Source organism: Mirounga leonina, unplaced genomic scaffold (assembly GCF_011800145.1).
Source record: "Mirounga leonina isolate KUSES-001 unplaced genomic scaffold, KU_Mleo_1.0 Mir_53, whole genome shotgun sequence".
NCBI lineage: Eukaryota > Metazoa > Chordata > Mammalia > Carnivora > Phocidae > Mirounga > Mirounga leonina.
This window is the reverse complement of record NW_023270807.1, coordinates 3,908,355-3,926,518: the sequence shown is the minus strand read 5'-3', so window position 1 is coordinate 3,926,518 and position 18,164 is coordinate 3,908,355. Positions and strand designations below refer to the sequence as shown.

The 18,164-nt window shown below is 53.7% G+C and overlaps 1 protein-coding gene across 2 annotated transcripts in view; it reads left to right on the top strand.

The window, feature by feature from the left end:
* The first annotated feature begins 7,640 nt into the window (after positions 1 to 7,640).
* Positions 7,641 to 18,164, top strand: part of CPNE5 (copine 5) — an 88,052-nt gene continuing 77,528 nt past the window's right edge. For both annotated transcript variants that reach the window (XM_034991157.1, XM_034991156.1), the window contains exon 1: positions 7,641 to 7,875. In XM_034991157.1, coding sequence (XP_034847048.1) covers positions 7,781 to 7,875 — 95 coding nt within the window. In that variant the 5' untranslated portion in view covers positions 7,641 to 7,780. The remainder of the gene's footprint in view (positions 7,876 to 18,164) is intronic.

Below are 18,164 nucleotides of genomic sequence, written 5' to 3'. Positions count from 1 at the left end.
GCTCATGAAGAAATGTGAGGACTCACCCTCCATTTCCCAAGATGCTCAAACAAGAGGAAATGGGCTTACATGAAGTGCAGAGAGGGTTCAGAGGCCCAGGAGCAGACTGGCTGACTGGCAGTAATGTATTCAAATGCAATTAAGTCCAGTGAAAAGAAAGAGGGAGGCTGAGGCCCTGGAAAGGCCAGGCTGTGGAGGACCAAGGTCCAAGGCCTGCAGGGCACACCCCTTGCTAGTGGGGAGAGGAGGGAGAAAAAAAAAATCCACCTAAGAAAAGAGTTTTGGTAGTTCAGTGGAAGGAGAAACTTGGTCAGGTTAGAATCTACTCTAACTTCTTGGAAGTGCTAGGACCTGAAAGATGGGGAGGATTTGGGCATGGCAGAGAGGAAATGGCAGGAGGAAAGGCCAAGGGCAGCCAGGTGTCACTGGTTCTGGTTGGGCATAAAAGCCCGATGGTGGATGTGGGGAAGTGGACAATCCCCTTGGCTTTTATTGTGGAAGGCCCAGAGATGGCACATCTGTGTTTATTGATCAACAGAAAGTCGAGGGGACGCATCTCTTCTTGAAGGAGCCGAGGTGAGAGAAGATCCCCAAGACTGATTCTAATCAGAGCTCCTGTTAGTTTTTATCTCTAGTGGTACAACCTTGGGCGAATCTCTTCTCTCTAGGACTCAGTTTCCAGATCTGTAAAATCTAGGTAAGTTGAATTATCTTTAAAGGCAGCAGCACTGAGCTTTCTAATATCATAAATAACAATACTGGGCTAAATACTGGATTAACAATTTGGGGGAGGGTGATAGACGATGATGTCTATGCTGGACGAAGCGAGAAGTAGGTCAAGACCCGGAACACAGACCATGTGCAGACCTGTGAGGGGCCAGGGGCCTGGACCATGTTGGCAGATGCTGAGGCTCCTGGTCAGGCCCTGAACGAGGCCTGGAAGGAGGCCGCATGGTGTTGGCCAAAGACAGGGGCTTTGGACCCACACAGTCCTGGGTCTGCATCCTGTCATCGCTTACCTGTGTGAACTTGGGCAAGTTAAGTTACTGAACTACTTCAGACCTCAGTTTCCTTATCTGTAAAATGGAGCAGATGATGCCCATTATTTGACAGATTTCTAGAACGTGAATTCAAAGTGAGTGCTCCAACTCCACTGGACAGCTTCTGAGGAGACTCCTCTCTCTATCCCTGGTGATGAACTAGCACAGCTAGTTTGTGCAGCTGGTTTGGCACCAAGGAGTATTTGCCAAGTAGGACAATAGCATCATGGAGTTGACATGAGGATTAAATGTGTGACATGTTTAATTCTCCCTGCTATGCCTATTCTATGGCGGGTTCTCGGTAAAAAAAAATCCCTTCCCTTCTCTGTGGTCCCGGCCAAGGGACCCAGAGATTCTTGGTCTGACAGTTGTTGACCAGTTCAATGACTGAATTCATTATAGATGCTCACTACATGTCTGCTGGACAGAAGGCTAGATGAGCTGTGCGTGGTGGGGAAGACTCACGCCCTGTTTGGGACTGGTAGGTGGAGGCCGAGGGTCCTCCTGAATGAGTCCATGTTTCAGGAAGGGGTGGACTTTTCATTTAGTCGTTTGACAAACTGAGCACCTGTGACATGCCAGGCACTGTCTCAGGGGTGGGGATGGCACAGTGAACAAGGCAAAGTCCTTGCGTGTGTAAAACTTCCATCCTAGTGGGACACAGACAAGGAAAATGCTATAAGGGACAATAAAGCAGGTCAGGGGAGGAGAGTAATGAAGCGCTGTGTTAGGTAGTGTGGCCAGGAAAGGTTCCATGCAGAGGGCATTTGGGCAGAGACCCGAGGGACTGGGCTGAGGGAACAGCAGGTACAAATATCCTGAGACAGGAGTTGCAGGGCCAATGAGGAGGGCAGTGTGGCTGGCATGGGGTCAGTGAGGTGAAGAGAAAGATGAGTTGAAGTCAGAGAGGTCACAGGGAGGACTGAGCCCACAGCCCAGTAAGTCCTCTTACCACAGAGTGACATGCCAGCCAGGGGAGAATCTCCAGCAGAGGAGCGCCAAAACCTGACTTTGGTCTCAAGTGGATCCCATGCTGCTGGGAAGATTCCAGTAGCTAGACTGTATGGGGTGGGAGGCTCCCCTGGCTTGGGAAAGCCTGAGTGGCTAGAAGGAAGAAGAGAGCAAGAGAAGTGAGAGAGGAAGCTAGTGCCCACTGGGCTGCCACAGATGCCGCGGCAGGGAGGGGTGGGAGGGGCAGACCCTAGGGCAAGAAAGGCTGCTGGGTGGCAAAGGAAGCATCCTGGGGCTTCTCTCTGCCCCCATGACACCAGGACCCAGCTACCTGGTGCTATGATCTGGGGAGAAGCGGAAGGGAGGGGCAGCGTGGGGTTCTGGTGGGGATGGTAGGACGTCTGGCTGGAAGACCGCCACCCTCAGGGAGGAATGGTGTTTGGAGGTGTGGAGAGCTCTGCACTTGCACTTCTTCCTCCACCCCACTAGAACATGGCTTCTCCCCACACCTTCTCAGGCAGGTCCTTGCTGTTCTTCGGTACCTGACCTTGCGTTATTGGTGGAGTTTCTTATCAGAGGAAGAGTTCAGGTGACCTTGAGTGCATCATTCTCCCTCTCTAAGCTTCTTAGTAAAAGAAGGGGTTTAACTAGATGGTCTCCAACCAAGCCCCTTCTAGCATTTCTATTAATGGATGGAATCAGACACTACATCTCTCCCACCTCCTTACTATCATGCTGGCTTCAGGTTTCTGTCATGCCCTCTATCTTTCCTTTTCTCCCCAGGGCTGCCATGTATGGTGGTGGAGGGTATTCACTGCACAATGACACCCAGCCAAGGGAGTAAGTGTAGGCTCAAAGCCAGCCCACACTCTACTCAATGAGCCATGTGCCCTGTCTGGCTCAGGGTTTCATTTACCCAGAGTAAAGAACACATTTTTCTAGTTTATTCTAAGGTGCAGGATGGGCAGCCGCCACTGTCCTGTCCCACGCAGAGTCCTTCTTCTGGTCTTCTGTGTCCCTTTTCTTCTACCATCACGAGTCTGACCCAGGGCAGATCTGAGGGCAACATTTACACGAAGTGTCTTGGGAGGGTGGGTAGCAGCTAGCTCCTCTGTGAGGATCTCAGCCTCCTAAACCCCGTGGTGCTTTTCCTCTCCTTATCAATGCTGCAAGTTGCCTCTCGAAATTGCTCTGCCATCATTAACACTGCGGATTAGGTCAGAGGAGAGCGTGTTTGCAGTCTTGGATGGCAAAGGCAAAGCGCTGATGCTGATTATTCCAGATCTTCTGGGCATGGCCCATTCCGTGCTCACAGTTCTTAATCAGAGGGACGAGCGCTGGTTACGTGGCCGGGGGGGCCAGGGCCATGGTTGGTTCCGATCTGGCTGCCGGGCCCAGACAACACGTCCCCAGCACCTGCTGGCCTGGCGGCTGGCTTGCCTGAGCATCCCAGGTAACCTCAGCAACTCGGCACTTGCCGATCCCTCAAAGGAGAAATGACCCATCAAACAGCACGCCTGCTGGCTGCTTTTGAATCATCGGCAATTCATTTGAGCAAGGACTGTGAGCATTTTGCTCTGGGCCTGACCAGCCAGCTTTGTGTTCTGCGGCTCACTCTGTTGGCCACGTAGCTGAGGGGGGTCATCCAGACCACCCGTCCTTCAGTGTCTCCTTCTGAAAAGCTCCTGTGCCTGGAGGAGGCCTTGCATCATGGCCCCTCACCTCCTGGCCTCGAGTTCCACTGCCTCCACCTTCACCCTGTGCTCCAGCCACATCGTCACAAAACAGCAACCGTCAGCCACTGAGCCAATGACTGACCAAAAACTGGTGTATCCACACCCCTGCTCCCTCACCCCTCTGGCAGCTAAGTTTGAGGCATGTTCTACCTAGTCTGCCAGAGCTCCTCAGTGGGAATGAGCCCTAGCTGCCCAGTGATAACCGGCTTGCTAAACCACCCGTATTGCCTACTTACCTGTCTTACCTCCCCACAGGGTGTTTCCTTCATCTCCCAAATAAACTACTCACATTCAAATCTTTCTCTCAGGGTCAGCTTCTGGGGGGACCAAACAGACATCATCTTCAATGCCCTTCTCAAGATCATGTTTTTTTAGAGAGAGAAAAAGAGCATGCTCATGGAAGGATGGGGGGCAGAGGGAGAGGGAAAGAATCTTAAGCAGGCTCCACACCCAGCACGGAGTCTGATGCGGGGCTCAGTCTCACGACCCTGAAATCATGACCTGAGCTGAAATCAAGAGTCAGACGCTTAACTGACTGAGCCCCCCAGGAACCCCCAGATCACCTCTTTTTGCAGTTTCCCCTGACTGTCCCTTGTTTCCACTCCTGAGGCAGAACTGTTGGCCACTCTTCTCCGTGCCCAGGGCCTTTATACCTACATCAGCAGCACCCCTCATGCTGCACTGTGGCTTAAATGTCTGCATGTCCTGGGACCCCTACTAGCCTGTGGACTCTGGGAACAGAGTCTTTCTTGCCTCTTTATGCTCGAGCCTAGGACAGCCCCTGGCACAGAACAGGTACCCAAGACAATGTTTTGCCAAAACCCAGCAGTGGAAATGCAATGGCTGAGAGAGAATGCAGAGAAACAGACAAGTAGAGACTCCTTCCAGAAAGAGGCCCTGAGGCTGTTCTCCCAGATGCTGTCACATTACAAGGTAACATGATAGAGCTTCAGTCTCACTACTCACCTGCTAAACGACCTGCAGTGGCTCCCTATGGTTGGGAGTAGGCGCCTGATTTCATACATGGTTTTTAAGACCATCATCTGGCCCCATCCCAAGAGGCAAACTTGGGTCCCAACGACCAGGGTTCAAATTCTCACCCTACGAGTTCCCACCTGGTATTCATGGGCAAGTTCCTTAGCCTCTCTGGCCACTAGCTTCCTTATTTATTAAATGCAGATAGTAATGCCTCACACCTATAATATTTTGAGAGTTTAAAATCATATATGGTCCTTGTGAGATATACTAAAACCACTGAATTGTATACTTTAAAATGGTGAATTTTAGGGGCGCCTGGGTGGCTCAGTTGTTAAGCATCTGCCTTCGGCTCAGGTCATGGTCCCAGGGTCCTGGGATGGAGCCCCGCATCGGGCTCCCTGCTCCGCGAGAAGCCTGCTTCTCCCTCTCCCACTCCCCCTGCTTGTGTTCCCTCTCTCGCTGTGTCTCTCTCCGTCAAATAAATAAATAAATCTTTAAAAAAATAAAAATAGGGGCACCTGGGTAGCTCAGTCATTAAGCGTCTGCCTTCGGCTCAGGTCATGATCCCAGAGTCCTGGGATCGAGCCCCGCATTGGGCTCCCTGCTCGGCCGGGAGCCTGCTTCTCCCTCTCCCACTCCCACACTGTTCCCTCTCTAGCTGTCTCTCTCTCTCTCTCTGTCAAATAAATAAAATAAAATCTTTAAAAATAAATAAATAATAAATAAATAAATAAATAAAATGGTGAATTTTACTGTATGGGAATAATATCTTAAAAAACAAATTAAGCATGGTGTCTAGGCAGGAGTAGGCTCTTTGAAAATAAAACGGTGGTTATCAAGAAGTTTCCCAAGTGGCCCTAGCAGTGGGCCAGGCACATAGTAGGTATTCAGCAAATACTGGTGGAATGAATGGATAACATATTCCACAAGTTTGTTTGGAACATTGCCTAGGAGAGCTATGTGGGGGATGAAAGCGGGGAGGGCATAGAAATTACAAGCCCAGTATTGCATCTCTCAGGAAAGGAGGCCAGAATTATTCTCTGGGGAGATAGGGCCACAGGCCCAAACCGAGAGTGGGGACTTCAGACCCACACCTGCCCCACAGCCATGGGGATCCCAGCGCCTCTCCCCCTTGGTGTCAGTCCCAGGTAGCAGAAGGAGTCCAGTAGAACCGGAGCCCTGGGTAAACGGGAAACACTTAACCTAGGCCAAGGAATATGTTCTTATATTCATCTTTGACTCTGGCTGTTTCTAATGTTCTGAGAATTGACTTCAACACGCCAGTTAGGGCCCAGCTGCCAAAGGCATGGCCCAGAGGGCGTGGCTTTTCCGGGTCCAGCCTCAGGCACTCGGCATCCCCGGGTCCCTCCCCGGCGTCGTGCGGTGGGAGCAGAAAAGGGGGCTCCATCTCAGCAAAGCTTGCATTGAGGCTGAGGAGGGGCTGCGGGGGATTTTCTGGAGGCAAGTCTATGCGTGCAGCCCCGGGGAGATGCCACAGCGTGGCGACCCTGGGTCTGGAAGAGCCATGCTGAGGCAGGGTGGGGCCTGTCCTGCCCTGAGGCCGTGAAGGGCTTGGTTCCGGAGTGGGAGGCGCCTGAGAGGCGCCTGAGAGGTGCCTCCACTGTCCCCTCGCTCTCAGGGCAGGGATCAGAGCCCAGCACACGGCAGGCGCCTACTCGGTGCTGGTTGGGTAGGAGCCCATGGAGGTCCAGCCACCCTCTCAGTCTGGTGGAGGAAGCTTCTAGACCCCAGAGGCTCGCTCAGCTGTGTGATCACGACAGGCCGGAGATGGGGAGGGAGCTGACGTGTGGCTTAGGTGGCTGACTCGGGGTGGCCAGGCTCGGCGGGAGCCAGAGGAGGATGAAGGAACAACCACGCACAGACCCTGCCTAGGCCCAAAGGCCCTCCCTGGGAAACCGAGGAGGCCCCTCTGGGCACTGGGGTGGCTCCCACACACCTCCAGAAGAGATGTGATTCTGTTTATAGACCGACACCCGCCCCGCCCCGCCCCCCCACCCCACGTGGGGCGCACCCTCAGCAAAGAGCTCCCCAAGCCTCTTGGGGGAGGTGATGTCTCTTTTGCGCAGGTCGCTCCCACCCAGCTCCGCACAGACCCTTCCCAAACAGACGCCGGGTGGGTCACAAAACCCTCTCTCTCCGCCAGTCGGAAACCCCTGAGGGGGTGGGGTGGGGGCGGGGGCGGGGGCGGGGGTGGGCGCAGAGGGAGAAGTGCACGGCCAGGACCGTCTCTGGCTGTCACCCCCGCCCCAGGCTCCCAGCATCTGGAGCCGCGTCCCCACGCCCTCCACGCGCGCACACACACGCACACACACAGCCTCACGCTCACACAGACACACTCACACCCGTGCACAGACCCCGCCCGCGGCCCCGCCCCGGCCCCTGCGGGCGCCCCCTCCGGCGCTCGCGGACCCGGCACGCAGCCCGGCCCGGCTGGCGGGAGGCGGCGGCTTCGGGCACATTTGATTTTCCCGCAGCCCGGGCGCCCCGGAGCCCGAGCCCGAGCCGAGGAGGTGGCGCTCGCAGCCGGGTCCCCGGCCCCGCTGCCGCCCGCGCCGAGACCCAGCGAGAGGCGGCGCGGCCCCGGCGCTCCGGGCTCCGCGCTGCCGGCGTCCGGCCACCCCCGCCGCCCGCGCCCGATCCGGCCCCCCACGCCCCTCGTCCCTCTCCCGCACCCCTTCGGTCCCCTCCCGAAGCTGCACGCCCCTCTCCCCATACCCGGCTCCTCGACTCCGCGCGTGCCTCCCGGTGCCCTCTCCCCGCGCCCCTCCGCCTCTCTCCGCTGCGCCCCAGCTCCCTGGGCACCTTGCCCCTCTCTGCTGGCCCCCCAGCCTCCTCGTCGCGTCACCCGCACCCCCTCCTCTACCCGCGGCCCCCGCTCCCTCCGCCCCCCTTCCCTCTCTCACTTCCCACGCCCCCTCTTCGCGCTCCTCTCTCCTCCCTTTGCCGCCCAGCGCCGGCTCCGGAGTTGGGGGAGAGCCCAGGGTTTCAGTCGCTTTGGAGGAGGCGTGAATCGCGCAGGGATTGACTAATTGGGGGTGGGGGGCGCGGTGGGCGATGGAGCAGCCCGAGGACATGGCGTCGCTGAGCGAGTTCGACTCCTTGGCGGGCAGCATCCCGGCCACCAAGGTGGAGATCACCGTGTCCTGCAGGTGAGCCGCCCGCTGGCCGGGTCCCCCTGCCCCGCCCCTGGACCCGGAGCCCCGCGGCCCCTGCCGCGCCGACCCTCTACCCTCGCGCGCCCCCTTTCAGAGTGTCCTTGCCTCCAGGACGCCCCCTTGCCTGTCCCGCGGGAGCCCCTGCCCAGCCATGGGTGGTGACGGCGGAATGGGAAGGCAGGCTTGGGGTCGTATCGCGGAAAGTTTGCACTCCAGGCTGCTGAGAGGAGAAATGCAGACACAGGAACAGGGGGTCCAGGCGCCCGAGGAAGGAGAAGGAGGTAGTGAAAGGCTATCCCAGGCTATTTCTGATCAACTCCTCCCCAAATGGAGAAGTGAGTGATTTGCCCCCATCCTTCTCAGCCTCTGCCTTCTGTGTCCTTCTCTCTTCTCCTCTCCCTGCTCCTTTGCCCCACCACCCTCCTCCCCTCCCCACCCACCCCTGTCCTAGACCCCAGGATTTAAAGCTTTTCTTCACCTCCAACAGCAAAACTGACTCGTGGAAAAGGATCAGATTGATTCATTCATACTGAGCTGTGGATAACTGATAATAACTTCAAGTGGCATCATTTAAAAAAAAAACAACAGCAAAAAACAATAACTTAGGTACAAAATCTTAAGCCAAAGGACTAGAACACTGAGTGTGGAATTTTGGAGTCCAGTAGGGGAGGCGAGGTGTGTTTTTGTGGGCTACCACCCCCAAATCCTCAGTCATGTCACACAGACTTGCGGGGTATCTCCCCCAGTTTCTCCTATCTGAGGAGAAGGCTGCCCCAAGCAGTAAGGGGGTACCGGTGGAGAAGGGGGATTCTTCTCTAGTGCAGTCATGACCTAGGGCTGGCCTCCTGTCACTGCCTGGCTGGGGCTGGGAGGGGTACTGTGGCCCAGGCAGAGCCCCCCCTTGACATTCCCCTGGAGAGGCCATTCCTCCTGCCCCAAATGACAAACAGCATTTCCCTAGTCCTGGCTCTGCCCTTGTTCCAAGTCGCCCACCCCATTTTTGTCCAGGTCCCTCTCTGGTCAGACCCTTCACTCACCCTCGTGGCCTCCCAACCCTCTTTTCCAAAGTTGTGGCATTGGTGTGTGTGTGGAGGGGGTGTAGACAGAGCCAGAGGAACTGGGCTGATGTGTGAGCAGGGGAGGGACTGAGGGGATTGGAGGGTGAGTGGGAGTGAGTGCTGGTGAGGTGGAACATAGCTGCCCCCCACCCCCAGGCTGGGCCCTTCCTGGGTCTCCTGTGATAGCTCCCACCTGTCTCCACCACGGTCCCACACATCGCTATCAGAATTCTCTCTTGACACCATTTGCATCTTGCCATTGCTCTGCTGGGAGATTCCTGATGGCCATTAGCTCCAGTCTCACCTCCTCAGCCATCAACAGTTGCCATGGTCTGCCTTCCCTCCCCTGTGGAGCACACATCCCTGCGCCTGATGCTCCCTCCCAGCTTGTCAGGCTTGTGTCAGAGCTGTCTCTGGATCCTTGTCACCGCTGAGCTCTGAACAGCCGATGCCCCATCCTGAATTCACCCCTCCTTCATCTCGGCCAGTTCGTATCCCCCCATCCTGAAAAGCCTAGCCTCCTCCTGCCCCCCCCTTCCAGCCATCCTTCTCACCCATGAGACACCCAGCCTGAATCACAGTCTTCTGTGTCCCCTGGGTCCTGAGTACTCAGCCTGGGCCAGGGGGTCACTCACAGACTGAGCACTCAACCTCTGAAGACATGTCAGGTGTGGAGACTTCACCCCTCCCCCCACAAAGCAACTGTATAAGCACTTGAGGTCAGGGATCCCTACCCTGCCTCCCCGCCCGTGAACCCTGCACTTCAGTGGAGAGGAGAGGAGGCAGAGAGCACATGGCATGGTGGCTTCGGAGTCCAACACCTTGAAATGGGTGCTGCGTCCCGCTTTGGGGCAGACTTTTAGCCTCCATCGCCCCCATTTGTCAATGGGACACACAGTGAACCTGTATGGCATGTAGCAGATTCTCAACAAATGCCATTGGAGGAGTCAACTCCCAGGAGTAGAGGATCACAAAGCACCCAGCACACTACGTTGCACTTGCTTGGCACACAGTAGGTGCTCAGTAAGTGGCTATGATGATACCTGTAAGGTGGTAGCACTTGGCCCCTTCTGTTTGCTCCCTGAAAGTGGAGGTGTCCAAAGGATGCAAACTTTTTGCCTGAGAAGTATCTAGCGATGCATCCGAGTGCCTGGGGGATGTAGTTTGGGACCACCCCTGGTACTGCTTCCCTCTCAAGGGACATGATCCATCAGCCTGAGGAGGGCCTGACTCAGGTGGTCTCCTGAAAGCCAGAGGGTGGGAAGTGGGTTCTGGTAGGAAGAACGAGGAGGCAGGAGTCACCTGGAACAGAGGGGAGGCAAGAAAACAGTCCGGGTGGATTTGAAATTGTAAATCCATCTCTTTGCCTCAACCAGACCCAACTATCTAGGTTCTAGAAGAGAGAGAGATAAGAGAGAGAAGGAAAAGGGGGAGGAGGGCGAAGAGGAGCATAGGGAGGAGGGAGGGCTGCACAGAATGGCTTTCTCCAGCATATTCTACACTCCATGGTCATAAGTCTTCCTCCACTGTATCCCATGGTCAGCACTGGCAGGGTCCCAGGAGAGGAGGCTAAGGGATGCCCTGCCCTGAGCATCCAAGTGACCCCTTCTGGTGGGCAGGAAATAGTAAGGCGGTCAGAGGGGTTGGTGGGGTGGGGTGAGAACTCCAGGGGGCTTTAGAATGGGCAGCTGGGAGCCAACATTTCAGGTAACTGGAAACTAGCATTTCTGGGAGCCAGTTACCTTCCTGCTCTGCTCTTAGGAAGGTCCCTGCCACCCCCTGCAGCCCCAGGAGCCTCTCTGCACTTGCCTAGGAGAAGACCCAACCCCCTACCATGCCTATCCTAGGGCACTCCTAGCTGAGCATAGCTGCCTGATAGAGGGCACGTCTGAGCCCCAGCGCAGGACCACCATGGAGGCCTGGCCAAACCTCCCCTAAAGGCACATGACACTGTGGGATGGATATATTTGGGTCCCTGCTTTGGGTAGAGTATCTCTTGGGTGATCTATAGTCTATTCCCAAACAGTGGTTTTTACCAACTTTGGTAAATTCAGGGTCAAATATTGTAAAGCTTCTGGTTGTTTGGCTCAATGGTTAGGAACTTGAGCTGTGGGATCTGTCTACCTGGGTTCAAATCCCAGCCCTGTCCTTGTGACATTGCATTAACTACTTAACCAGTGCCTCAGTTTACTCATCTATAAAAGATGCACACTAATTCTTATCACAGCTATGAGGATGAAGTGGATTCATCCATGAATGGTCATTTATTTGCCTATTATTTGACACCTGAAAGTAAATTTAAAAAATCTGTCTTTCTAGTCGGGTCCCAGGGTTTCTGTGGGTCCTGGAGATCTGATCCATCTGGAGATTCTTATTCACCCCTCCCCCCTCCAGCTTTATTGAGATATATTTGACATATATCATGTACATTTAGAGATTCTGAGGGGTTGTTTTGGGGGTGAGTAGGGTAAATGGTTTGTGGAACCACATACTAGCAGACACTGTAGAAAATGTGAGCCACAAGCTTCTCCTTCCTCTGATGGTCTCTTCCAGACCTTTCCTGACTGTTAGCCTCCCTGCCAGACCCAGTCAAAACTCAGCTATCCAGGAGTCCCATTCGCCAAAGTCCCACTATTTTTCAGGTCTCTCTATGCAGGGATCTGGACCAGCAGCGTGTTGCTTAGAAAGAGCGATTTGCATTTTTTATGTAACAGGAAACCTTTGCACTTCCACGGGGGTCCTGCTGGAAGAAGGGATACAGTTTCACACGGTGGGGCTCCTGAGACCCCTCGGGAAGACAAGGAGGGGAGGGTCCAGAGGTGGGCAGCTGCTTGGCCCTGCTGGGATCTCTCAAGCGGCTGTCCTGTCCCTGCCAGTGGGCGGGGCTGGCGGGCAGCTGTTGTTCTGCTGTCCGTTCAGGTTGGCGGTTTGCTGCCCTGGGGCTTGAGAAGCAGCCTAGCTCAGGAGCTGTGCCCTGGGCCTCTCAGAAGGGGGTGTGAATGGGCTCTGAATGCTTTCTTCTGACAGGCATGGGGAGGGCAGCTCTGGGGAAGGAGGAGCTGGGCGTGGCAGCTGTCAAAGCCAGTGCTGGGAAAAAGAGGTCCATCCAGCCACTGAATACTCCAAGGCCCCCGTTAGTGGAGCCAGGGGAACGAAAACAGTGGGATTTACTGAGTGCTCACCACATGCTAGGCGCTTTACATCTGTATTAGGCTGAACCATATGCAGTTGCCTATATTCAACTGTTTTTGACCTACTTGAGTAGCAGCTTGGTTCCAACTAAGATTATGATGTTAATTTCCAGTTGCCGCCTAGTGAGTTAACACAAAGCTAGCGGCTTAAAGCAAAAGCCGTTTATAAGCTCACGGTTTCTGTCGGTCAGAAGCTTAGGCACAGCATATCTGGCCTCTCAGCTCAGGGTGCCCCCCAGGCTGAAATCAAGGTGTCTGCAGGGGCTGTGATCTCATCTGAGGCTCGGGCCCGAGCCAAGCTCATTTAGATGGTTGGCAGAATCGAATTCCTCGCAGCTGTGAGACATTTTCTTGCTTGTTGTTGGATCGGGATGGTTCTCAGCTCCTAGAGGCCGCCCTCAGGTCCTAGCCATGCGGGCGTCTCACAACGTGGCAGCTTCCTTCTTGAGAGCGGGCAGGAGAGGCTCCCCAGTCTGCCATGACAGGGTCCTATATAAGTAACAGTAATCACAGGAGTGAGTATCCATCATATTGCCAGGTCCCACCCACACTCAAGGGGAGGAGATTGTGCAGGTTTGTACTGGGGGGGGGGGGGGGGTAGGACTCTCGGGAACCATCTTAGATTTCTGCCTTCCAGAATTACTGTATCTTTTTAACCTGACGACGATCTTACAAGGTAGGGAGTAGTATTTTCCCTTTTTTGCTGATTAGGAAACCAGAGCTTAGAGAAGTTAAGGGACCCGCCCAAAGTTACAGTTAGCACATTGTGGAGAAAGGGCCCCGAATCCAGTTTCCTCAGACTTCAAAGTCTTGGGGGCTTCTTGAGGTTGGGGGTTGGGGTCTCCATGAGGGTCACGGGAGGGGCCTGGGTACCAACGATAGTAGTTGTCACCAAGGAGTTGGTGTTCTCTATCCAGGGATGGGAGAGGCCTACCTTACTCAGGGATGCCTCTGGCCCTGGGAGGCAAACCCAGAACTGGAGAAATCCCCAGGGAGCAGAGACCAGAGAGTCATGGGTTGGCAGCCAGCTTTCCATGGCATCCAGACCATATGGTGGTAGCTTACCATCCCTCCTCTCCCAGCTCACAGTTCTCCCTGCTTAGACCCAAGGCCATTGCTAGAGATGACCTACCATTGGGAAGAGAGGGTGGGGAGGAGGTAAGGGGAGGAAAGGCTGGAAAGCTTTGGAGCATAGAGGGGTCAGGTTCAGCTAGGAATGCTTTGGGTATCAGAAATAGTGGCTTAAACCCAAAATATATTTATTTTTCCCAAATCACAGTGAGTCTGGAGGTAGGTTATTTCAGTGTGAGTTTGTCAGCTCACTTTGCTATCAAGGACCCAGCTATCTTTCTGCTCTGCCATCACCCCAAATGGTGGGCCTCATTGTTACAAAATGGCTGCCTCTGTTCCAGGCATCACAACCACATCCAAAGATAGGAAGTAAGGAGGGCAACTGGGTGGCTCAGTGGGTTAAGTGTCTGCTTTTGGCTTAGGTCATGATCCTAGGGTTCTAGGATCAAGTCCTGTTTTGGGCTCCTTGCTCAGTGGGTGTGGGGAGTCTGCTTCTCCCTCTGCTGCCCCCCACTCATGCTCTCACTCTCTCTCAAATAAATAAGTAAATAAACCCAATAACAACAAAGATAGGAAGCAAGGCAGAGGGCCAAAGCCCTCTCTTTGACAAGTTCTTTTTATCTGAAAAGCACAATCCCTCCCAAAATCTCTCACCAGACTTCCCCTTCTATTTCAATGGCTGAAGCCTGGTCTCATGTCCACCCCTAGACTAACATATTCATTAGCATAGGCTGCCATAACAAAACACCATAGACTGGGTGGCTTAAAAAACAGAAATTTATTTCCCACAGTTCTCGAGGTTGGAAATCTGAGATCAACGTGTCAGCGTAGTTGGGTTCTGGGGAGGACTCTCTCTCTGGCTTCAGATAGCCACCTTCTCACTGTTTTCTTATATTACAGAGAAAGAGAGAGCAAGCTCTCTGGTGTCTTTTCTTATAAGGGCACTAATCTCATCATGAGGGCTCACCCTCATGACCTCAAATTATCCTAATTACCTTCCAAAGGCCCCGTCTCCAAATACTGTCACATTGGGGATTAGCGTTTCAATATATACATTTTAGGAGGTACACAATTCAGTTGATAGCAACAAAGGACAGGAACCTACCTTCTAGGACTTTGAGCATTTTCACCAGATACCTGAACCAATGTGGATTTTGTTAGCGGGGATGAGGCATGCTTGCTGGGTGGACAGCCATGGCCTCTACCACAGGAGGCTTTTGAAGTGATCCATAGGCTACCTGAGCTCCCTGGGGGTACCAGGGTCCTAGAGTTTGGTGTCTCTGAGGACTAGCTCCTCAGATTTTCCTGTGGTCAGTGGACAGCCTGTGTTAGGTGACCAGGGACTTATTTTCCAAGCACAGCTTGACCGGATCCTGACTACCTCTCTTCCTGTTTCCTGGGCAAGAAAAAAACCCAAAAAACTTAATGTGATAAGTTGGCAAACATTCCTGAGCAAAACATTGCAGAGTGCCTCTGTCCTCTACTAACACTCGCCTCTGATGGCCTAGCATAGTGCCTGAAGGTCCCAATAGGAGATCTGTATGCCTTTGGACATTGAAGAATCCTGGGCAGGACACTGAAAGTCATTAGATTCCTGGCTTACTCTCTCTAAAATCTTGGCCAGGTCATTAAAGTTCTTCAGCCTCAGTCTCTCCATCTGTAAAATGGGGGGAAATATTGGTCCTGTCCACATCCTATAAGGTTGTTATGAAGACGAAAAAGATTATATTTGTGAAGTTTTATATAAACTGGAATGTGCTAAATAAAATTAATAATGAAAATAGGTACCAATAACTGAACACTACTGATACATTCATTCCTTCAATAATCAATACTGATCCTCATTTGCTATTGAGAGTCTTCACAGTTTGAAGTGCCGAGAATAAAGTGGTGAACAAGATACACAGACCCTCTCATGGAACTCATAATGGTGTGGGGGGGGGGGGAATAGAACGAATATATACATTTTTTTATTAAGCCAATAATGTCTGATAGAGACAGGTGCTCTGCAAATAAGTTTGGGGTTGTTGGGGACACTTTAGACAGGACAAGCAGGTGACATTGAGCTGAGATCCAAAGGAAGAGAAAGCCAGCTGGGGGAGGATCCATAGGGAAGGTGATTCAGATAGGGAGAACAGCAAGTGCAAAGGCCCTATGGCAGAAGAGACCTTGGTATTCTTGCAAAACTGCAGGGAGGCTAGTGTGGCTGGAGCAGTGTGAGGTGGGGGAGGGAAGGAGAATGAGCTTAGAGAGAAAACGGGGGTGGGGCAGGGGGGAGCAGTGTGGAGGGGGTGTGCGGGTCATGGCCTTGTGACCCATGCTAAGGAGTTTGAGACTGTCACATTTGAGGGTCCGGGTTGTTAAACAGGAGTAATGTGATCTGATTCATTTTCTTTCTTCCTTTCTTTCTTTTTTAAGATTTATTGATTTATTTTAGAGAGAATGGTGGGGAAGGGGCAGAGGGAGAACGAGAGAGTCCCAAGCAGACTCCGTGCTGAGCTCAATCCCAGGACCCCAAGATCATGACCTGAGCTGAAACCAAGAGTCGGATGCCTAACCTTGACTGAGCCACCAGGCGCCCTAATCTGATTCATTTTCTAAAAAACTTTGCTTATTGTGAAGAGAATGGGCTGGTGGGGGGTGGGGTAGGGTGGGGGAGAAGCAGGCGTTGAAGGCCATTGCTAGGCAGGAAGCTACTGTAGCACCCAAGGGAGAGACAGTGGTGACGGTGGCATGAGGAAGAGGGGATAGATTTGGAATGTGTTTTTGAAGGAGAAACTTTAAGACTTGATGAATAGGACAGGAGAGGGCATAAGGGAGAGAGGAATCCAACATGCTTCCTGCATTTCTATTTTAAGCTATTGCTTTCGTAATGGCAGAAGGCAGAGTGACCCCATAGACAGATGAGGAAACTGAGGGTAAGTAGCTTGTCCAGGGTCACAGCGCTACCATGTGGCCGTGTGGGGACCCAGCGTGGATGCATCTGAGGCTGGAGCTCATGCTCTCTTCCTTGGGCCTCGCAGTATGGGAGGGACGATTATTGCAATAATTAATAATAATAATAATAATAATAATAATAATAATAATAATAATAATGCAAACAGCCCCAGGAAGGAGAGCTCTTTAAGCCATGTGCAAATTGCTTTTTAGACTTTGGTGAGGTGGCTTGGCAGGGAGACAGTGCTTGTGGGTGAGGAGCGGGATCTGAAAGGGGAGATGGGCGAGAGCCAAGGGCTGGGCGCCAACATCCCTTTCCTCCCCGGCTCCCTCCTCTTCTTTTCATGGATTGCTTCTGCGTGTCTGGATGGAGAGCAGGGCAGGGGGAGATGGACAGCCCTCCAGTTCTTCTCTTCAGCCCTTCCTTTGGGAGCAGCCCTGATGAGGGAGAGTGAGAATGGGAGGGGGCACTGCTGGCTGGGATGGGGTTTTGGGAGACCCTGGGCTTGGAAGTGCAAACACTCCCCCATGGGCACCTCTAGATGGGCTTGGGCTTCAGAGTTCAATCTCAGCGTGTTCCCCCACACGTTGGATGCCATTGGGCACACCTTTCAGCCCCAGCCTCCTGGCCTCTAGAATGAGGCGATGTCTACCTCCTGGCACCAATACATAGGGTGAATGGGGTGTCACAGATTAAGTACCCCACAAAAGACTTGGGGCAGACTGTATCTGTGATTACCGTCCTCCTGCTCCCACGCTCTTTGCCTGCCTGGAGTGTTGGCCAGATGTTTGAGGTTGAACTGCTCTGTGGAGAGACGGGGTGTTGCTGACAGGCTCTTGGGGTCCAGGGATCTCTGGGGGCCTACTTGAGATAACCTGTTTCTGCCGGATGGTGGCTCACCTGTCCCCCGTCTGCTCCCCTTAAGGAAGCCGGACAGCCATATTGGGCAGTGGTGGGTGTGCAGGTGCTTGAGGTCTTGCTCCAGCTCATTTAGGGGGCGGGGAGGGGAGAACATGGGGCATCATTCTCCACAGGCCATTAGTGAGCACTTACTGAATGCCCGGCACTGGATTGCAACTTACTACATGCTAGACACTCATTTGTTTTGCCCATATGAACTCTATAAATTCTCAGAAAACCCCTAGGAGAGAGGGGCTATGATTATCCCCACTTTATAGATGGGGATGCTGAGGCACAGAGAGGTTAAGTGAGGACATTTACCTATTAAAGGGCACAGCTGAGGTTTGGGCTGAGCACTGAGGCTCCAAACCTGCTCTCAGTGCCCCCCACCTTTTGTCAGACGGTGAAGGGATGCTTAGGAGGGACATTGGGAAGAAGATGAACCATCTTTTCTGAACTTTTTAGCCTCAGGAGCCTCTTTGGGAATCTGATGACAGCTCTCCAAAAAGAATGCATCCATCTGTACCAATATGCCACATTTTGCTAACAGTTCCAGGGGGTCCATGGGGAGCCCTGGTCCAAGGAAAGCTGAGGGTGAGTGCTCCTAATGTTTCCTGCTGTGCTGTAGCTACAGCTCTTCGCTCAGAGCAGCCATGCAGCATTCATGGGCTTTGCTTAGAGACAACCAGGGATGTGTGATGGTCGGGGTACCCAGCAACTCCGCTCAAGAGCGAATGTGTCTTGGCCTCAGACTGGGGCTCCCTGAGGGCGGGGCTGTGTCTCCCCTCAGACTGGGGCTCCCTGAGGGCAGGGCTGTGTCCCCCTTCAGACTGGGGCTCCCTGAGGGCAGGGCTGTGTCCCTCTTCAGACTGGGGCTCCCTGAGGCAGGGCTGTGTCTCCCCCTCAGACTGGGGCTCCCTGAGGGCGGGGCTGTGTCTCCCCTCAGACTGGGGCTCCCTGAGGGCAGGACTGTGTCTCCCCCTCAGACTGGGGCTCCCTGAGGGCAGGGCTGTGTCTCCCCCTCAGACTGGGGCTCCCTGAGGGCGGGGCTGTGTCTCCCCCTCAGACTGGGGCTCCCTGAGGGCGGGGCTGTGTCTCCCCCTCAGACTGGGGCTCCCTGAGGGC